At 40.1% G+C, this 17,714-nt stretch overlaps 1 protein-coding gene across 4 annotated transcripts in view; it reads right to left on the minus strand.

The window, feature by feature from the left end:
• The window catches only part of kiaa0232 (KIAA0232 ortholog), a 162,079-nt gene that overhangs the window by 2,742 nt on the left and 141,623 nt on the right, over nt 1-17,714 (minus strand). For all 4 annotated transcript variants that reach the window (XM_063046673.1, XM_063046671.1, XM_063046672.1 and 1 more), the window contains 2 exons: nt 5,229-5,337; nt 1,556-1,650 (listed from right to left, as the gene is read on the minus strand). In XM_063046673.1, coding sequence (XP_062902743.1) covers nt 1,556-1,650; nt 5,229-5,337 — 204 coding nt within the window. The remainder of the gene's footprint in view (nt 1-1,555; nt 1,651-5,228; nt 5,338-17,714) is intronic.

The raw sequence follows: 17,714 nt of genomic DNA on the forward strand, positions 1-17,714 counted from the left end.
TCTTGCGCAATTCTTTGAGTACTGTTTATAATACTATTCTAGTTATTTAAGTAAGAACGTAAATGAATAACTTACAAAGCAACACACATAAAAGTTGCTGGTGAATGCAGCGGGCCAGGCAGCATCTCTAGGAAGAGGTACAGTTAACGTTTTGGGCCAAGATCCTTCGTCAGGAAGGGTCTTGGCCCGAAACGTCAACTGTACCTCTTCCTAGAGATGCTGCCTGGCCTGCTGCGTTCACCAGCAACTTTTATTTGTGTTGCTTGAAATTCCAGCATCTGCAGATTTCCCTGTGTTTGCGAACTTACAAAGCAGAAATTTTCTAGACTAATGTCTAGAATGGGTGAGCTTTCTTGTAAGAAATAGCTGGACAGGCTAGACTTGTCTCCATTGGAAATTTGAACAGTAAAAATTGACTGGGCTTTTGACAGGATGGACATGAAAAAGATGTTTCCTCATGTGGCAGAATCTACAACTGGGAGCCACTTTTTAAAATAAGTGGCTGTCTAGTTACGATAGAAATTAGATTTTTCTTCTCTCCAAGGACTGCAAGTCTTTGAAATCTTTTCTCAAATGACTTTGAAAGGAATCTTTGAATATTTTTGGCAGTGGTAGATAAATTATTGATGAGTAAGGGGATAAAAGATTATTAAGCAGGCAGGAATGTGTTAGAGGTAACAACTGTGATCTTATAAATGAAAGAGCAAGTTTGAGGGACTGGGTGGCCTGCTGCTGCTCTTAATAATTCAGCAGTGATTAGTTCCATTTGGAATTGATGGGATGTAATTTATTTCAGACCAAAAACAATGCACTAACCTCCCATACAGGCCATTCAGCTCATCCTTGAATAAATGAGATAAATAATGCTTCAAATTTTTAAAAGTGATGAGATTAGATCGAGCTGAATTGAACGGCTGGCTATAGCCCACTTAAATTAGCTTTTATTAACATTCTAAAGTGGGATTAGTTCACATTGTGAAGTAAATGCTAAACTAAACAATGTGCTACCTTAATATTGTTTCATTTAGCAATAATTCTGGAGCAACACGTAATTTAGAACATTATCTGAAAACAGTGATTACGTGGATACAAGAGCTTCCTGTGGATTTTTTAATACGGGTTTTTAAATTTTACACACTTAAAACAGTGAAAGTAAGTATCTTGTGTTCACAAGCGAGTTAAAAATTATAGTTAAACAGCACATTTTGTAAACAACAAATCAATAAATACAGGCAAGTATTGATATGGGCCTCGCAAAATGTTATGCATTTAGCAGATGAGAGACAACATCAGGTACATTAAGAAACAGAATTTCAGCATTACACAACCATTCACATGAATTACAATCAGATTTTATCTGCTAAAATTTTAGTTACACATTCGGATTTGCAATCCTCCCCCAAGTTAACTCAGTCTGATACTGTACATTCAGTTCTCATATAAAAACAACTTAAAGAATACATTGTAACTATTGCTAAATGATAAAGGATTTCTGTTTCAGTGTAATACTGAAACTCCATCTTGGAAATGGGTTTTTAATACCTGATTAACTTACCAGATCTAATGGTAGGAGACAATCTCCATTTTGTGAATGTCCTCTTAAGACTGGACAATGACTTCCATCTTTTCCCCTTGCATCAGTGTAGCATTCTTAAGAAAGAGTTGAGTGAAAATAATTTAAAGATTTTTATTATAATATAAAATATAACTTTAAAAACTTCATCATATATTTTCACTTCCAGCTATTCAATAAATCAATAAATGGAGAGGTTTTTAAGCAAAAATCTTTTAATTGGTGGTAACCATTGTTCTGTCTGAACAAACAATACATACTGTGATGCAACTATAATTCCACACATCAATTATCAGAGAGTACAATCTGTCTTGCTAAATACAACATTACATTTGAATTTCTGCAGTGGATACAGAAATTGCTCTTGCTCACCTACTACAGTACAGAAATCATTGCTTGGCCATTTATCAAGTATGTAAAGAAACCAAGATCATGAAATAAGTGCAGTTCAGTGAAGCCATTCTGCACAGCTGGTTCTTACTTCAATACAAATCTGCTATTTTCCCACCATATCATCCAAATGATTCTATAGTCCTATTGCATGCATAGGGCCCAAATCTCTCTAGACCAGTGGTCCCCAAAGTGGGCAATATCACCCTCCAGAGGCAGTGGGTGTTTCTAAAGGGGGGGGGAGTAAAGATAAAGCAAACAGTGGGGGGCATTTGGTGCCAAGGGATTACAGGCTTAATTTTAAAAATGAACTTATTTTATATGCGTTTGATTCTCAGTGCCACATAATCACCTCAGCTCTTGCTAGTCCACCATTCTCTTAGACTTTGCTCAAAGTGTGTTGTAGTTGTTGAAAAGCAATGTGACATTTCTTTATTTGCAATATCATGAGAAATCTGGGCTGAAGAAAGAGTTATTAACTGGCCTGGCTTGTGCATTATTGCCATCCGTTACTGTTGTACAGTATTAACTAGTATGATTCCCAAACTCTAATCATTTAGCGATGCAGTTCCTGTGAGTGAGGGTACAGCATTCAAGCCCTCCAATCCTGAATAAAATAACATTCTTCCGAGAGCATCTAACCAAAATTGCATGCAATATTCCATATGTGGCCTCACCAATATCTTGTACATGGTGTCCCAACTCTTGTATCCAATGTCCCATCTAATGATGCCTAGAACTCCATTTACCTTCTTCACTGCTTTAGCTACCTGTGTTGCCACTTTCAGGGAATCATATATCCTATCCGTTCTAAAATACTCAAAGATTCAAAGAACATTTATTATCAATGTTTACAGAATACAACTCTGAGACTTGTCTTCCCACAGATAGCCACAAAACCAAGAAACACCATGAAACCTATTCAAAGAAAACATCAAACACCCACTGCGCAATAAGACTACAAATCGCGCAAACGGCAGAAAACAAGCGAAAAACACATAAAAATATAAAACATCAAACTACAGTCCTTAAAACAGTCAAGGAATGTTCACACGAGGAAATCTGCAGATGCTGACAATTCAAGCAACACACAGACAAAATGCTGGTGGAACGCAGCATCTATAGGAAGAAGTACAGTCGACGTTTCCGGCCGAGACCCTTCGCCAGGACTAACTGAAAGAAGAGATAGTAAGAGATTTGGAAGTTGGGGGGGGGGGGATCCGAAATGATAGGAGAAGACAGGAGGGGGAGGGATGAAGCTAAGAGCTGGAAAGTTGATTGGCAAAAGGGATACAGAGCTGCAGAAGGAAGAGGATCAGGGGACGGGAGGCCTGGAGAGAAAGAAAGGGGAAGGGGAGCACCAGAGGAAGATGGAGAGCAGGCAAGGAGTTATTGTGAAAGGGACAGAAAGAGAAAAAAAGGGGGAAAATAATAAATAAATAAGGGATAGAGTAAGAAGGAGGAGGGGCATTAATGAAAGCTCTTAGTTTCATCCCTCCCCCTTCTGTTTTCTCCTATCATTTCTGATCTCCCCTTCCCTCTCCCACTTTCAAATCTCTTACTTTCTTTCTTTCAGTTAGTCCTGACAAAGGGTCTCAGCCTGAAACATAGACTGTACTTCTTCCTATAGATGCTGCCTGGCCTGCTGCATTCCACCAGCATTTTGTGTGTGTTGCTAGAAATGTTCAGTTTAATTTAGCTTTGAGTTGTTCGTTGACTGCAGGCTGTAGAGCCAGTCTGCCCCGATCAAAATTGCACAAAATAGCAATTTAAAAAAACGGAGTAAGCAGAAACCAGTAACACAGAACATGAACTGTGAGATCATTCTACCAACCACATCAATTAAACCTTGCTTAAGATCCAACAGTCCAGCAGCAGTAAGCAAGAGGAGAGAGATAGTCAAAAGCGGGCACTTGCCTTCCACTCTCTTCCTCAATGATTTCAGTTTTGCTTGACATTTTAAAATCGGCGAGATCAGTAAGAAATGGAGTAAATCATGGGCCCCATCTCTAGGTGTCCTGGCCTCCAAGCCGCACACTCTGCTCCAAACCACATTGAACTCCCTCAGAGCAACATATAACCAGAACGTTCAATCGACCCAAAAACACACCATCAAAATCTAACTTACAAGTTCCAATCACCCGCAGCTTAGTAGTAGAATCATATTTGAAAGAAGTAGCTTTGTAAACTGCCAGAAGGGCATCACCAATAGTCACAATGTTTGCAGGTGCCATCTTCATCGGGCCCCTTGACATTTGTCTGAGTTAAATCATATCGGCCATTCCTTTGCACACTTTCCCAGTTAATCTAAATCCTGTTGTACTGCACTACCAATATTGATATTATCTGTAAAGATAATATATGCCACCTACATTCTTATCAAATTTACTGATATAAGATTATAAGCAACTAGGGATCTAACACCAATCTCTGTGGTACAGGCCTCCAATCTGAAAAACAAACCTCCACAACCTGCCTCTAACTCATTCCTCCAAGCTAATTTTATGTGTGTCGCTCAAGATTTCCAGCATCTGTAGAACCTCGTATGTTTATAATTTTGTATCTAACTGGTCAGCACACCATGGATCCTATGTGATCTCACCCTCTGGACCAGTCCATCATGTGAGATCTTGTCAAAGACTTTGCTAATGTCCATGCAGACATCTACTTGCTCTGACCTCGTCAGTCCCCTTGGTCAACTTTTTGAAAAACTCAGTTGAATCCTTGAGACAATATTTCCCATGGAAGAAGCTATATGCACTATCCATGATACGTCTTTGTCTTTCCAAATGCAGATACAGTAGATCCTGTTTCTCAGAAACCCCTCTAGAAATTTCCCACCAGTGATGTATGGCTCACCAGCCTGTAATTCCCTGGATGGTCCTTGCAGTCTTTTTTCCCTTACAAAGTCTTAGTATACATTTAGTCAGGTCCAGAGATCACCTGAAGAATGCCAACACATCATCTTATGTAACATTGATATGTAACAGGCCTTCCCTGGTTTCCTTAGTTTCCATGATCTTCTTCACAGTAAAAGCAACAGTATTAATTTAAGAACTATTTATTAAGACCTTAAAGGGACCCATTTACTGTCTCTAGTTATCATTTTGCTGTTAATATGATTAAAGAATCTCATAGAATTCTCTCTTAACTTATCTGCCAACAGAATCTTATCTCCTCGTTTACCACTTCTGATTTCCTTTTAAATGGACTCTTATCTATTTTTAAAGTATTACTTAGAAATTGAGCTTAATTATTGACTTGCCTGCACACTCGAGCCCAGTAAATGGCTGTGGGTACAGTGTATCTCGCCACCATTCTGGTTCTTCCTTGTAGTCACTCTTCCCTTCTTGGGTCAACTCTGTGAAGGGAACCTGACATAACAACATAAATAAATTTGCAAACCAATTTGAAAGGCCATTATTTTATGCCTACATTGGTGACTTGGAACAGATTTTACTGACATTTTGATTATTGTTTACAAATCATTGCTTGAACACAATGCTAAATATCTTGAGGTCACTATTTGCCAAGGAAATGATGTGGAGAAAAAAAAATATTAAAATTTACAAATTCACTCTGAAGATTAATTTTGCTCATCAGTTATAATCATAGTATTGCATATCCACATTAACTTGCATCTACAGAGTCTTGAAAAAGTATTCAGCCCCTAAGCCTTTGTTCACATAAATGAGTATTACAACGAGGGATTTTGATCAATTTAACAGAGAATTTTTATTTGTTAATCAAATGCTCTTTTTTTTACAGAACCCAAAATCAGGGAAGATGTAAAGAATGAAAAACTAAAAATTCAAAAACTGAGCGGTATTCATCCCCTTTTGTTCAGTACTTCGATAAACAACCTCTCATTGCTATTACAGCAAGTAGTCTTTTTTGTTAAATCTCTATTAGTTTTGCAAAATGTGATGGAACAAGAATAGCCCATTCCTCCTGGCAAAATTGCTCAAGCTGTGCCAGGTCATTTGGGGAGTAGCAGTGGATAGCAATCTTGAGGTCTTACCAAAAATGTTCAATCAGGTTAAGGACAGGGCTCTGACAGGACCACTCGGGGATATATAAATTTTTTTTCATTTGAAGCCATTCTGTTTGCTTTGGCAGTGTGCTTTGGGTCGTTGTCCTGTTGAAAGATGAACTTCACCCCAGTTTAAGCTTTCTGGCAGAGGCTAGCAGGTTTTTATTCAGGATCTCTCTTTCTCATTCTCTTTCCACCAATTCTGACCAAATTTCCAGTCCCTACTGCTGAAAAGCAGCTCTGTAGCATGATGCTATCTCCACCATACTTTACAGTAGGGATAGCTGATGCACAGTATTAGATTTACACCACACATACCACTCAACATTGAGGCCAAAATGTTCCACTTTAGTCTCATTCGACCACAAGACCTTCTTCCACATCTTTACAGGGGCTTTGTAAAGTCTTTATGGGCAAAGTTATGCTTTTTCTTAAGCCAGGGTTTCTTCTTTGCCACTCTTTCATAAAAATCCTTTTTGTGCAAGGCCTTAGAGATTGTGCAGCCATGACCTTCATCTCCAATTGAGCCACTGACTTCTGCAGCTCACTCAAAGTGAGTGGTGTCACAGTAGCCTCTCTTGCAAGTGCCATTCTTCTCTGGTGACTACGTTTAGAGAGCAGCCTGACTTAGGCAGTGTAGCTATGGCTTCACAATGAACTACACTGAGCTCTGAAGCATGTTCAGTGCTTTTAAGATAGTCTCATATCCTTCCCCAGATTTGTGCTTCTCTACTTTCATTTCCCTGACTTGTCTTGAATACTCTTTTGTCTTTATTTTGGTTTGGCCTGTTCAAAATCTACCATACTGCTCGAAATTACAGAGTGAATGAGTGAAGCCTCCATTGGTTAGGGTCAATCATGGATGTTGCATCCTAGATGTCTAGATATGCCAGCCTGGGCAGTACGAAGTGGAGAGCAATCTCTCCCTCTCCACACAGCTAATGAACCCAAAGGAATGGCAGTGACCAATACAGTTTGGCACCAGCAGTGTCACAGGAGTTGCAAGTCAGCGTTGAACTCACCATTGGACTGCCTTAAGGACTCCAGCTCTGGATTTTTCCCTTGGGGTTTACTCCCGAAGCCTTCCCCATGACTGGATAGAGCCGTAAAGCAGCGGAGGACTGGGATCAGCGTCTTCCTTTTCCTAGATGAGCTGCTAACCACAGCTGATGGAGCCCCATTTGGTTTTAAAGCACCAGTAACCCACATTTTCCCCTTCGCCTGTCAGTAGAAACGGTTCAGCCGGGCTTAGTTGCTAAGCCACACAAGGTGGTCAGGAGCTGGACTTGGTTGTCAGAGACTATCTGAGGCATATGTCATTAGCAGCATTTTATAGGGGGGGGCATTTACAGCAGTCTTATGAATTCATTGAAAACAGGTGATCCTCTAATTTCCTACATCAACAAATTGGGTGAGTTGATAAGGTAATACAGGTCCACAATCCCTTATCCGAAATCCTTGGGGCCAGTTGCATTTTGGAATTTAGAATTTTTCAGATTTCAGACCCCCCCCCACCAACCGATACCAAAAAACACGTATGCTCAAGTCCCTTATTTAACCTGTCTCAGTGCGGTGGACTTTAGGACCCGGTGGCGCACCAAACCTACACACATCCTCCCATCTACTTTAAATCATCTCTAGATTACTTATAATACCTAATACAATGTAAATGCTATGTAAATAGTTGTTATACTATATTGTTTAGGGAATAATGACAAGAAAAAAATTTATTTCCAACAAAAACATTAAATGAATCATAAAAATATACAGTTTCAAATGAACCAAATCAAACACATGGTAAATGACTTATTGGAATAAATGTAGAACGTCACTGTCACTATAAAATTTCAGTAACTTGTCTTTCTTTTTATTTAAATCATATATACAGTGGTAGTTCAGACACTATTTTCTTCAGTAAGACGCCACAAAGACACACCACGATCAAGCTTCTGCAATAACTCCACTTTCTATGTTATTGATAATGATAGATGTTTCCTCCTCTTTTTCTCATTGTTACCCATACGGGTATCTGCAGCTCTTTTTGACATTTTCACAGTGAAATTAAACACAAAGTCAACAGTGAACACAAAATACCAGCGAACAGCAAATGCACATGTAACCAGTACGAGCACTGAGCCACAACTGATGTTTCGCGGCCTCTGCTAGTGCTGCCACGTCACACTTGAGTGACATCAGCTGTTGGCGATAGAAACTTCGGTTTTCGGAGCTTTTTGGATTTCAGAATTTCGGGTAAAGGAATGTGCACCTGTACTGTATAATGCACCTGAGGAAAGTTAGTGTAGTAATTACAAAGGGGATGAATAGTTTTTCAGCCTCACAATTTTGGTTTTTAATTTCTAGTAAATTGTTGACAGGTTTTGGAATTTTTCTTTTGCTTTGTTATGATGCACAGTTTTGTAGATTAGCTCAAAGAATTCTACTTCAAATAATTTTAAATATAGAATAGTAGACAGTAAACTGTGAAAATAGTTATAGGGCCTGAATACTTTTTCAAGGGCATGTAGTTATGCCACTTATTACTTGTACTTAAATAAAAACTATAGTTCATTCTACAGCTCTTAGATCCTTGTTATAAGATGCAAGTTAAGGACACTAACTTGTTGATAGTAATTTGTAACAAAGTGAATTTTAAATAAGGCTACATTATATTTTAATTTAAGATGAACATTAGCCTTCAATTACTTGACTTCACAGTTGTGATGTACTATACACATTTCTTACAGACAAGGCACTCACAGCAGTAACTAAATTGCACATTAGTCTGAAATTTCTGATGAGAGATCATCAACATGAAGCATTAAAGCTATTTCATTCTTGATAACTGTGCCAGTCCCACTTAATATTTTCAGCACTGATTACTAAATAACCCAGAAAAAGCAGTAGACATTGCTGCAATATTTACATTGTGGATCTGGTCATAGTGAAACTAATACATGTTTTACAATTCATTCTGTAGGTTTCTGCATATTATAAGCAAAATCATCTTCCATTTGCATGGGACTTTAACTCCAGTTCCAAGGCATTATTACAGAGTAAGTAACAAAAAAAAATCAAAACCAGCTATATTTAATACTAAACCACAAAGGCATAATAGGGCAAATGACTAAAATCCTGATCAAAATAGCATTTAAAAGGAGGATACAAAGATAAAGAGGTTGTAGGTTTGGCATGGCATTCCAGAGGACAGGCGTATTCATTAATAGTGGAGGAACTGAATTTGAAGATGATCAAGTTGCCAGAAATAAGGAAGACCAGTAGTTTTAGAGGGACAAAGGGCACAATTACAGACAAGGAAAATGCCTTGAGGAATCTGAAAACAAGGTTGACAATTGTGGAATTCAGGTGTTTCTGAACATAAAGTTCACAAAGGTCAGCAAGCACTGGACCAATAGGAAGGTGTGGAGACTATGGAAAGGGTGCACAAGAGGTTTACCATGATGCTCCCTGGATTAGAAGGAATAAGCTAAAAGGTTGGACAAACTTGAGTTGTTCTCCTGAGAGCATCAGAGGCTAAGGGGAGACATGATAGAAGATTTTTTTTAATTATGAGAGGCATAGATAGGATAGACAGTCAGAGTATTTTCCCCAGGTTAGAAATATCAAACACTGGAAGACATGCTTTTAAATTGGAGGAGGGGAGAATACAGGTATAAAGGCAATGTGAGACACAAGACTTTTCCTTACCTAGAGTGGTAGGTGCCTGGAATGGTTATCAGGGTAGGAGTGGAGGCTTTGAGATAGACATGAATATGAAGGGAATTGAGAGATATGAATGATAGCCAGAGGATTTCTAGTATAAATAGGCATCAAAACCAGCAAAATATTGTGGGGGAAAATGGCCTGTTCAGTGCTATACTTTTCTATGTTCTATAAACAGACCTCAGTACAAGTTAGGACAAGAACACAATTTGAATGACCTCAGGTACTTTAATTCAGTTTTCACCATTCACAAAAATAGCTGTAAACAGCAATTCTAAAGGAGAAAGGAAAAGTTATATTAAGGACATTTTGGAGCCCTTGGAGTCCTCATACACTACATTGCTAGGACTTACAGTGCCTTGTAAAAATATTCAGCTCCCAACCCTTTTGTTCACATAACTGAGTATTACAACCAAAGATTTTGATCAATTACAACCATCAGATACAAGCGCAGAATTAGGCCATTTGGCCCATCAAGTCTGCGCCACCATTTCACCATGGCTGATTCATTTCCCTCTCAGCCCTGATCTCCTGCCTTCTCTCGCAACACTTCATGCCCTGACTAATCAAGAATCCATCAACCTCTGCCTTAAATATACCTAATGACTTGGCCTCCACAGCCGCCTGTGGCAATGAATTCCAGATTCACCATTTGTGAATCACATGCTCCCCTTTTTTTTTACAGTAGAGCCCAAAAAACAGAAAATTGTAAAGCAAAAACTCAGCAACTCAAAAGTATTCACCCATCCCTTTGCTCAGTAATTGGTTGAACCACCTCTCACAGTAATTACAGCCAGTAGTCTTTTGGATGTCTCTATTTGCTTTGTATAACATGATGAAGCAAGAATTGCCCATTGTCCTTGCAAGTTGTGACAGGTTAGTCAGGACGGCAATCTTGAGGTCTTGCCAGTGATGTTTAATCAAGTTAAGGTCAGGACTCTTAACTGGGCGATTCAAGGGTATCAATTTTCTTCATTTGAAGCCACTCCATGGTTGCTTTGGGTCATTGCCCTGCTGAAAGATGAACTTCCTCCCAAGCTTTGTGGGTGAGGCTAGCAGGTTTTTATCCAGCATCTCTCCGTATTTAGCAGTATTCATTTTCCAATCAATCCTGATCAGATTTCCACACCCTGCTGTTGAAAAGCATCCCCATAGCATGATGCTATCTCTACCATACATTATAGTAGGGATGGCTGATTGGCTGATACACAGTACCAGATTTATGCCACACGTACCGCTTAGTGTTGAGGCCAAAAAGTTCCACTTTAAGTTTCATCCGACCACAAGGCCTTCATCCACATCTTTGCAGTCTTTACGGGCAAGAATATGTTCTTTTTAAGCCAGGGCTTCTTCCTTATGTCAGTCAGTCAGTGGGTGCCGTCCCGAATCCAGGGTTGGCAGCAATGCACCTCCATCTTCTTCAATCTTGTAACAGCACCGAGATGACTCTTCCATAAATACCCTTTTTATGCAAGGCCTTAGAGATTGTGGAGCCATGAATTTCATCTCCAGTTGCAGCAACTGACATTTGCAGCTCACTCAGAGTGAATGTTGGTGTCACAGTAACCTCTCTTACAAGTGCCATTCTTTACTGTCAACAAAGTTTAGAGGGACCTAGGCAGTGTGGCTGTGGTTTCATATCTTTTTCCACTTGCTCCCAATGGACTGCACTGAGGTCTGAGGTATGTTCAGTGCTTTTGAGATGGTCTTGTACCCTTCCACAGATTTATGCTTCTCTATTATCACTTTCCTGACATCTTGAAAGCACTTTTGTCTTCATTTTGATTTAGTTTGTTTAAAATCTACCACACTATAGGACCTTATAGAGAGGGGGGTATTTACAGTATTCCAATGAATTCAATGAAAGCAGGTGATCTTTCATTTTTTATATCAACAAATTGGGTGAGTTGGTAACGTAACACGGTTTAAAGTTGAAAGTACATATTATCAAAGTATGTATAAATTATACAACCTTCAATTTCTTTTGCTTAACAGACAGACACAAAAGAAACACGAAAGAATCCAACTGGGGAAAAAAAAGACCAATGAGCAGAAAGGGAGAAAAAAAACCAAATCAAATCAAATAAAGCAAACAATAAGCAAGCATCAGATCTCAAAATAAAATTGAGTCCATAAACCTGAAGCCAGGAGTAGCTGGAGTGGGCCCATAAGTCTGTCTCAGTCCATCACACAGAGGCAAATCGCCACGAAGCTTGCAGACACTAAGCCTGCAGCAGCTGGGGCACAACACAGCCTCAGCATTAAGGAAAGCGGTGTAAAATGTTGTTGACCAGAGAATCCAAGGGGCACAAGTAAGTGAGAATACTGTTAAGCACAATTGCAAGTCCATGGCCTGACAATCTTCATTGTCATAACACAGTTAATTCATCATTTACAATTGTACATAACACTGGTTCTGCTGTATTGGAGTACTATATGCAATTCTAGCTACCACACTATAGGAAAACTGTGATTAAGCTAGAAAGGGCACAGAAAATTTTTACAAGGATGTTGCCTGGAATGGAGAATTGCAGTTAGGAGAGATTGGATAGGCTGGTTCCGTTCTCCCTGAAGCATAGGAGGCTGAGAGGTGACATGACAGTATATAAAATGACAAAAGGAATGAATAGGGTGAATAGCCATATGGTCTAGTCTTAAACTAGACAGCATAACAGCACCTCTTTCATCTCAGACAGTTGAAGAAGTTTGGTGTGGGTCCTCAAATCCTAAGAACTTTCTATAGGGGCACAATTGAGAGCTTCCTGACTAGCTGCATCCTGGTATGGCAAATGTACTTTCCTCAATCGGAGGACTCTGCAGAGAGTGGTGTGGGCAGCCCAATATTCAGGACATTTACAAAGACAGGTGTGAAAAGAAGGATCATTGGGGACTCGAGTCACAAACTGTTCCAGCTGCTTCCATCCAGGAGAAGGTACCGCAGCATAAAAGCCAGGACCAACAGGCTTTGGGATAGCTTCTTCCACCAGGCCATTGGACTGCTTAACTCATGCTGACACAACTGTATTTCTATGTTACATTGACTATTCTGTTGTACGTACTATTTATTATAAATTACTATAAATTGCACATTGTACATTGAGATAGAGACGTAACGTCAAGATTTTTACTCGTATATGAAGGATGTAAGTAATAAAGTCAATGCAATTCAATTGAAAGGGAGGAAGTTTAAAGAACAGTTGGTACCTGGAATGAGTTGCCAGAGGTGGTAGTAGAGGCAGCAAACAACAACATTTCAGATGAGCAAGGCTTAGAGGGACATGAAATGAATTCAGATGTAGAATATTGATATGCACAATGGTTGACATAGACTCAGTGTGCCAATGGGCCTACTTCTAAACACAACAACTCTGTCTCTGTATAAATTTGGGATCTTAGTGTCCAAGTGCATGATTTACAAATGGCTAGATGCAGATATAGCATGTAATTAGGAAAGCAAATCAAATGTTATTATTTATTCCAAGGACATTAAACAGAAAAGTAGGAGACAGAGACTGCAGATGCTGGAAGTCTGTAGGCACAGAAAAAGCGAGAGAAACTCCACTCGGCAGGCAGCATCTATGGAGGGAAGCAGACACTTGATGTTTTGGGTTAAGACCCTTCATCAGCACTGAAAATTAACAGGAGAGATAGCCAGTATTAAAACGGTGTGGGGCACTAGGGGTGGAGCAAATGCTGATGGGTGATAGGTGGATCTATGCGAGGGGGTGATTGGTACGCAAGGAAGGGAGGAGAGTAGGAATGATGTAAGAAACGAGGGGCTGAAGATGTAATACGATAGGAGAGGACAGTGGACCTTGGAATCAAGGGAAACAGGTAAGCAGGAGAACCAGTGAGAGAATCATGCAGGTGATGACAAATGGAGAAGTTTGAAGAGGCAAAGTGGATAGTGTAATTGGGGTCAGTGGGATCAGGACAGGGGGGAGTGGTTACCAGAAGTTAAAGAAATTGTTGCTCTTGCTGTCAAGTTAGAGCCTCCTAAGGCGCTGGAACCGGATGAACTCATTTGGGAGGCTGAAGAGGTGATAGATCGGACATTTAGAAAAGTAGTTACACTCCAAGTGCAGGACATAGGAAACTGGATGTCAGTCAGGAAGGGGAAAGGGGTTAAGGAGCCAGTGCAGAGGACCCCCGTGGCCATCCCATCAACAACAGGTATGTCACTTTGGATACTGTGGGGGTGGGGGGTTTACCTAAATGAAGATAGTCACAGTAGTCGGGTATCTGGCACTGAGTCTGTTTCTTTGACTCAGAAGGGAAGGGGGGAGAAGAGGCATGCTGCGATGATAGGGGATTCTTCAGTTAGGAGAATGGACAGAAGATTCTGTGGGCAAGAACGAGATTCCTGGATGGTATGTTGCCTCCCAAGTGCCAGGGTCCAGAACATCTTGGACCGAGTCCTCAGCATTCTTAAGAGGAACAGCCAGAGATTATGGTCCATGTCGTTACCAATAACATGGGTAGGATGAGTAACAAGGTTCTGCACAAGGAATTCAGGGAGTTAGGTGCTAAGTTAAAGGACAAGATCTCCAGGTTTATGATCTCAGGATTGCTACCCATGCCACTTGCCAGTGAGGCTAGAGCTAGGAAGATTATACTGTTTAATATGTGGCTAATAGTTGGTGTAGGAGGGAGGGCATAAGATTTTTGGATCATTGGGCTCTCTTCCAGGGAAGGTGGGATCTGTACAGAACGGACAGTTGGCACCTGAACAAGAGGGGGACTAGTATCCGAGCAGGAAGTTTTGTTAATGTTGCATGCTGGGGTTTAATCTAGAATTGCAGGGGAATGGGAACCAGAGTGCCAGAACATTTAGTGGAAAGATTATGGAGGCAGATGTTAGTAAGACCTCAGACAAAGTTAGGAATAAAAAGGTTGAACATGATGCAGTTATTGTTCTATTTCAATCCAAGTATATCGTAGGAAAGGCCGATGAGCTCAGGGCATAAATCAACACCTGGAATTACAGAATGACGTTGTAGCCATTAGTGAGACTTGGTTGCAGGAGGAGCAGGCCTAATACGTCAGTATTCCGGGGTCCTGTTGTTTTAGGTGTGAGAGCAGGAGGGATTAAAGGAGGAGGGGTGGTATTACTAGTCAGGAAATATGCCACGGCAGTGCTCCGTCAGAACAGACTGGAGAACTCCACTAGTGACGCATTATGGGTGGAACTGAGAAATAAGAAAAGTATGACCACGTTAATGGGACTATATAATAACATACCAGACTGGAACAAATTTGTAGAGATCACAGACTGTTGCAAGAAACATGAAGTTATTGTAGTAGGTGTAGTAAGTGATTTTAGCTTTCCACATATTGACTGGGAATCACATAGTATAAAAGGACTAGATCGGACAGAGTTTGTCAAATGTGTTCAGTACACAGAAGCCCCAACAGAGCGCGCAATACTGGATCTGCTGTTAGGGAATGAGACAGGACAGATGAGAGAAGTTTATGCAGGGGAGCACTTTTGTTTTTGCATCCAGTGACCACAATGCCATTAGTTTCAAAGTAAATACGCAAAAAGATAGGTCTGGTCCGCAGGTTGAGATTCTAAATTGGAGAAAGGCCAATTTTGATGATATCAGAAATAATCTGGCAAGTGTGGATTGGGACAGGCTGTTTTCTGGCAAAGGTGTACTTAGAAAGTGGGAGGCCTTCAAGAACAAAATTGGGAGTACAAAGTTTGTACTCTCAAAATTTGTGCCTGTCAGAATAAAAAGTAAAGATAACAAGTGTAGGGAACCTCAATTTTCAAGAGATATTGAGGCCCTGGCAAAGAGAAAAATGGAGGTGCAGAGTAGATATAGGCAAGTAAGAACAAATTACATGCTTATGGAGTACAATAAATGCAAGAGAACACTTAAGAAAGAAATCAAGAAGTTACCAGGAAAGTGGATGTTGCCTACATGGACTTTAGTAAGGCATTTGATAAGGTCTTGCGTAGGAGGTTGAACCTTCTTGTCAAGAAGGTTCAGTCGCTCAACATTCAGGATGAGGTAGTAAACTGGATTAGACATTGGCTTTATGGGAGAAGCCAAAGAGTAGTAGTAGAGGGTTGCCTCTCTGACTAGAGCCCTGTCTCAAGTGGTGTGTCACAGGGATTGGTGCTGTGTCCTTTGCTGTTTGTCATCTATATCAATGATCTGGATAAGAATGTGGTTAACTGGATATGCAAATTTGCAGATGATACCAAGATTGGGGGTGTAGTGGACAGTGAGGAAGTCTATCATGGCTTGCAGAGGGATCTGCATAAGCTGGAAAAATGGGCTGAAAAATGGCAGATGGAATTTAATGCAGAGAATTTGGAGTCTTCTGCACTTTGGTAGGACCAACCAAGGTAGGTCTTACACAGTGAAGTGGGGCACTGAGGAGTGCGACTGAACAAAGGAATCTGGGAATACAGGTATATGATTTATTGAAAATAGCATCACAGGTAGATAGGGTCATAGAGAAAGCTTTTGGCACACTGGCCTTCTTAAATCAATGTGTTGAGTACAGAAGATGGATGTTATATTGAAGTTGTATAAGATGTTGGTGAGGCCAATATTTGGACTATCATGTGCATTTTTGGCCACCTACCTACAGGAAAGATGTAAACAAGGTTGAAAAGAGTACAGAGAAAATTTACAAGGATGTTGCCTGATCTGGAGGACCTGAATTGTAAGAAAAAAATTGAATCAATTAGGACTGCGTTCTTTAGAACGTAGCAGATTGAGAGGAGATTTGATAGAGGTATACAAGATTATGAGGGACATAGGTTGCGTAAATGCAAGCAGGCTTTTTCCACTGAGGTTGGGACTGCAACCAGAAGTCATAGGTTAAGGGTGAAAGGTGAAAGGTGAGAAGTTTAAGAAGAATATGAGGGGATACTTCTTCACTCAGCAGGACGTGAGAGTGTGGAATGAGCTGTCACCACAAGTGGTCCATGTGAGCTCGATTTCAACGTTTAAGAGAAGTTTGGATAGGTACATGGATAGTAGGGATATGAAGGGCTATAGTTCCAGTGCAGGTCGTATGGAAGTAGGAAATTTAAATGGTTTTGACACAGACAAGATGGGCCAAAGGGCCTGTTTCTGTGCTGTACTTCTCTATGACTCCAAGGCAAAATTTGACATACTGTTTCTATACTCTGCATCTGGTCTCAAATCAACAGTGGAGGGGGCTGTGGAAAGGCAAGCAAGTGTGAAAATGAGAAGTGGAATAAAGTTAAAAGTAGGAATGCACTGGAAGAATTTCAACAAAGGTTTTACAAGACAGATACCTAGAATAGGCCAGGTTGGCTTATGATGAAAGATGGGCAGGCTAGGCTTATACCCACTGGAAGGAACAGTGAGAGGAAACGATTAAAACTTGCAAGATATAGGAGGGTCTTGACATAATGGATGTAGTGAGTTATGTTACATTTTGTGGGAAACGTAACAGGTCACTGTTCAAAAATAAGTGGCTATTCATTTAAGACAAGGATGAGGTGAAACCTTTTCCTTAGTGGAACACAAGTACAGTATTTGGAATTTTCTTCCTCAAAGCACAGTGGGAGTACAGTCTAAGTATTTTGAGGCAGGGTTATATTAGATGTTTAAAAAGTTAATGGGTAAAGATAAGAATGTAGAGTTAAGGTTAGGATCAGATCATTAATGATCTAACTGAACGGCAGAGTATGCTGAAAGGGCTGAGTAAGCTTACAGAGAGAAGAATGTACATGGCTAGCCTGATACACATCTGAAGGGTTAAATCCAGGGATAACAAGGGTGTGGTTTGAGTTTCAAAAGCCAATGAACTTCCTTGTGCAAACTTCATCCAGGGAAAGAAAAAGTTATTTAAAATGCAAAGCAATTACAGAACAGAGACAGCTCTAATTTATGTGAGATCCAACAGGTCAACCAATAGGGCTATTACACTAACTCAAGGTGGAAATAAACATTGGAAGAGTGAGTTAATCAAGGTTTGATGAGGTATAGAAAAAAAGTAAATTAATGT

This window comes from Mobula hypostoma, chromosome 4 (assembly GCF_963921235.1).
Source record: "Mobula hypostoma chromosome 4, sMobHyp1.1, whole genome shotgun sequence".
NCBI classification, from domain to species: domain Eukaryota; kingdom Metazoa; phylum Chordata; class Chondrichthyes; order Myliobatiformes; family Myliobatidae; genus Mobula; species Mobula hypostoma.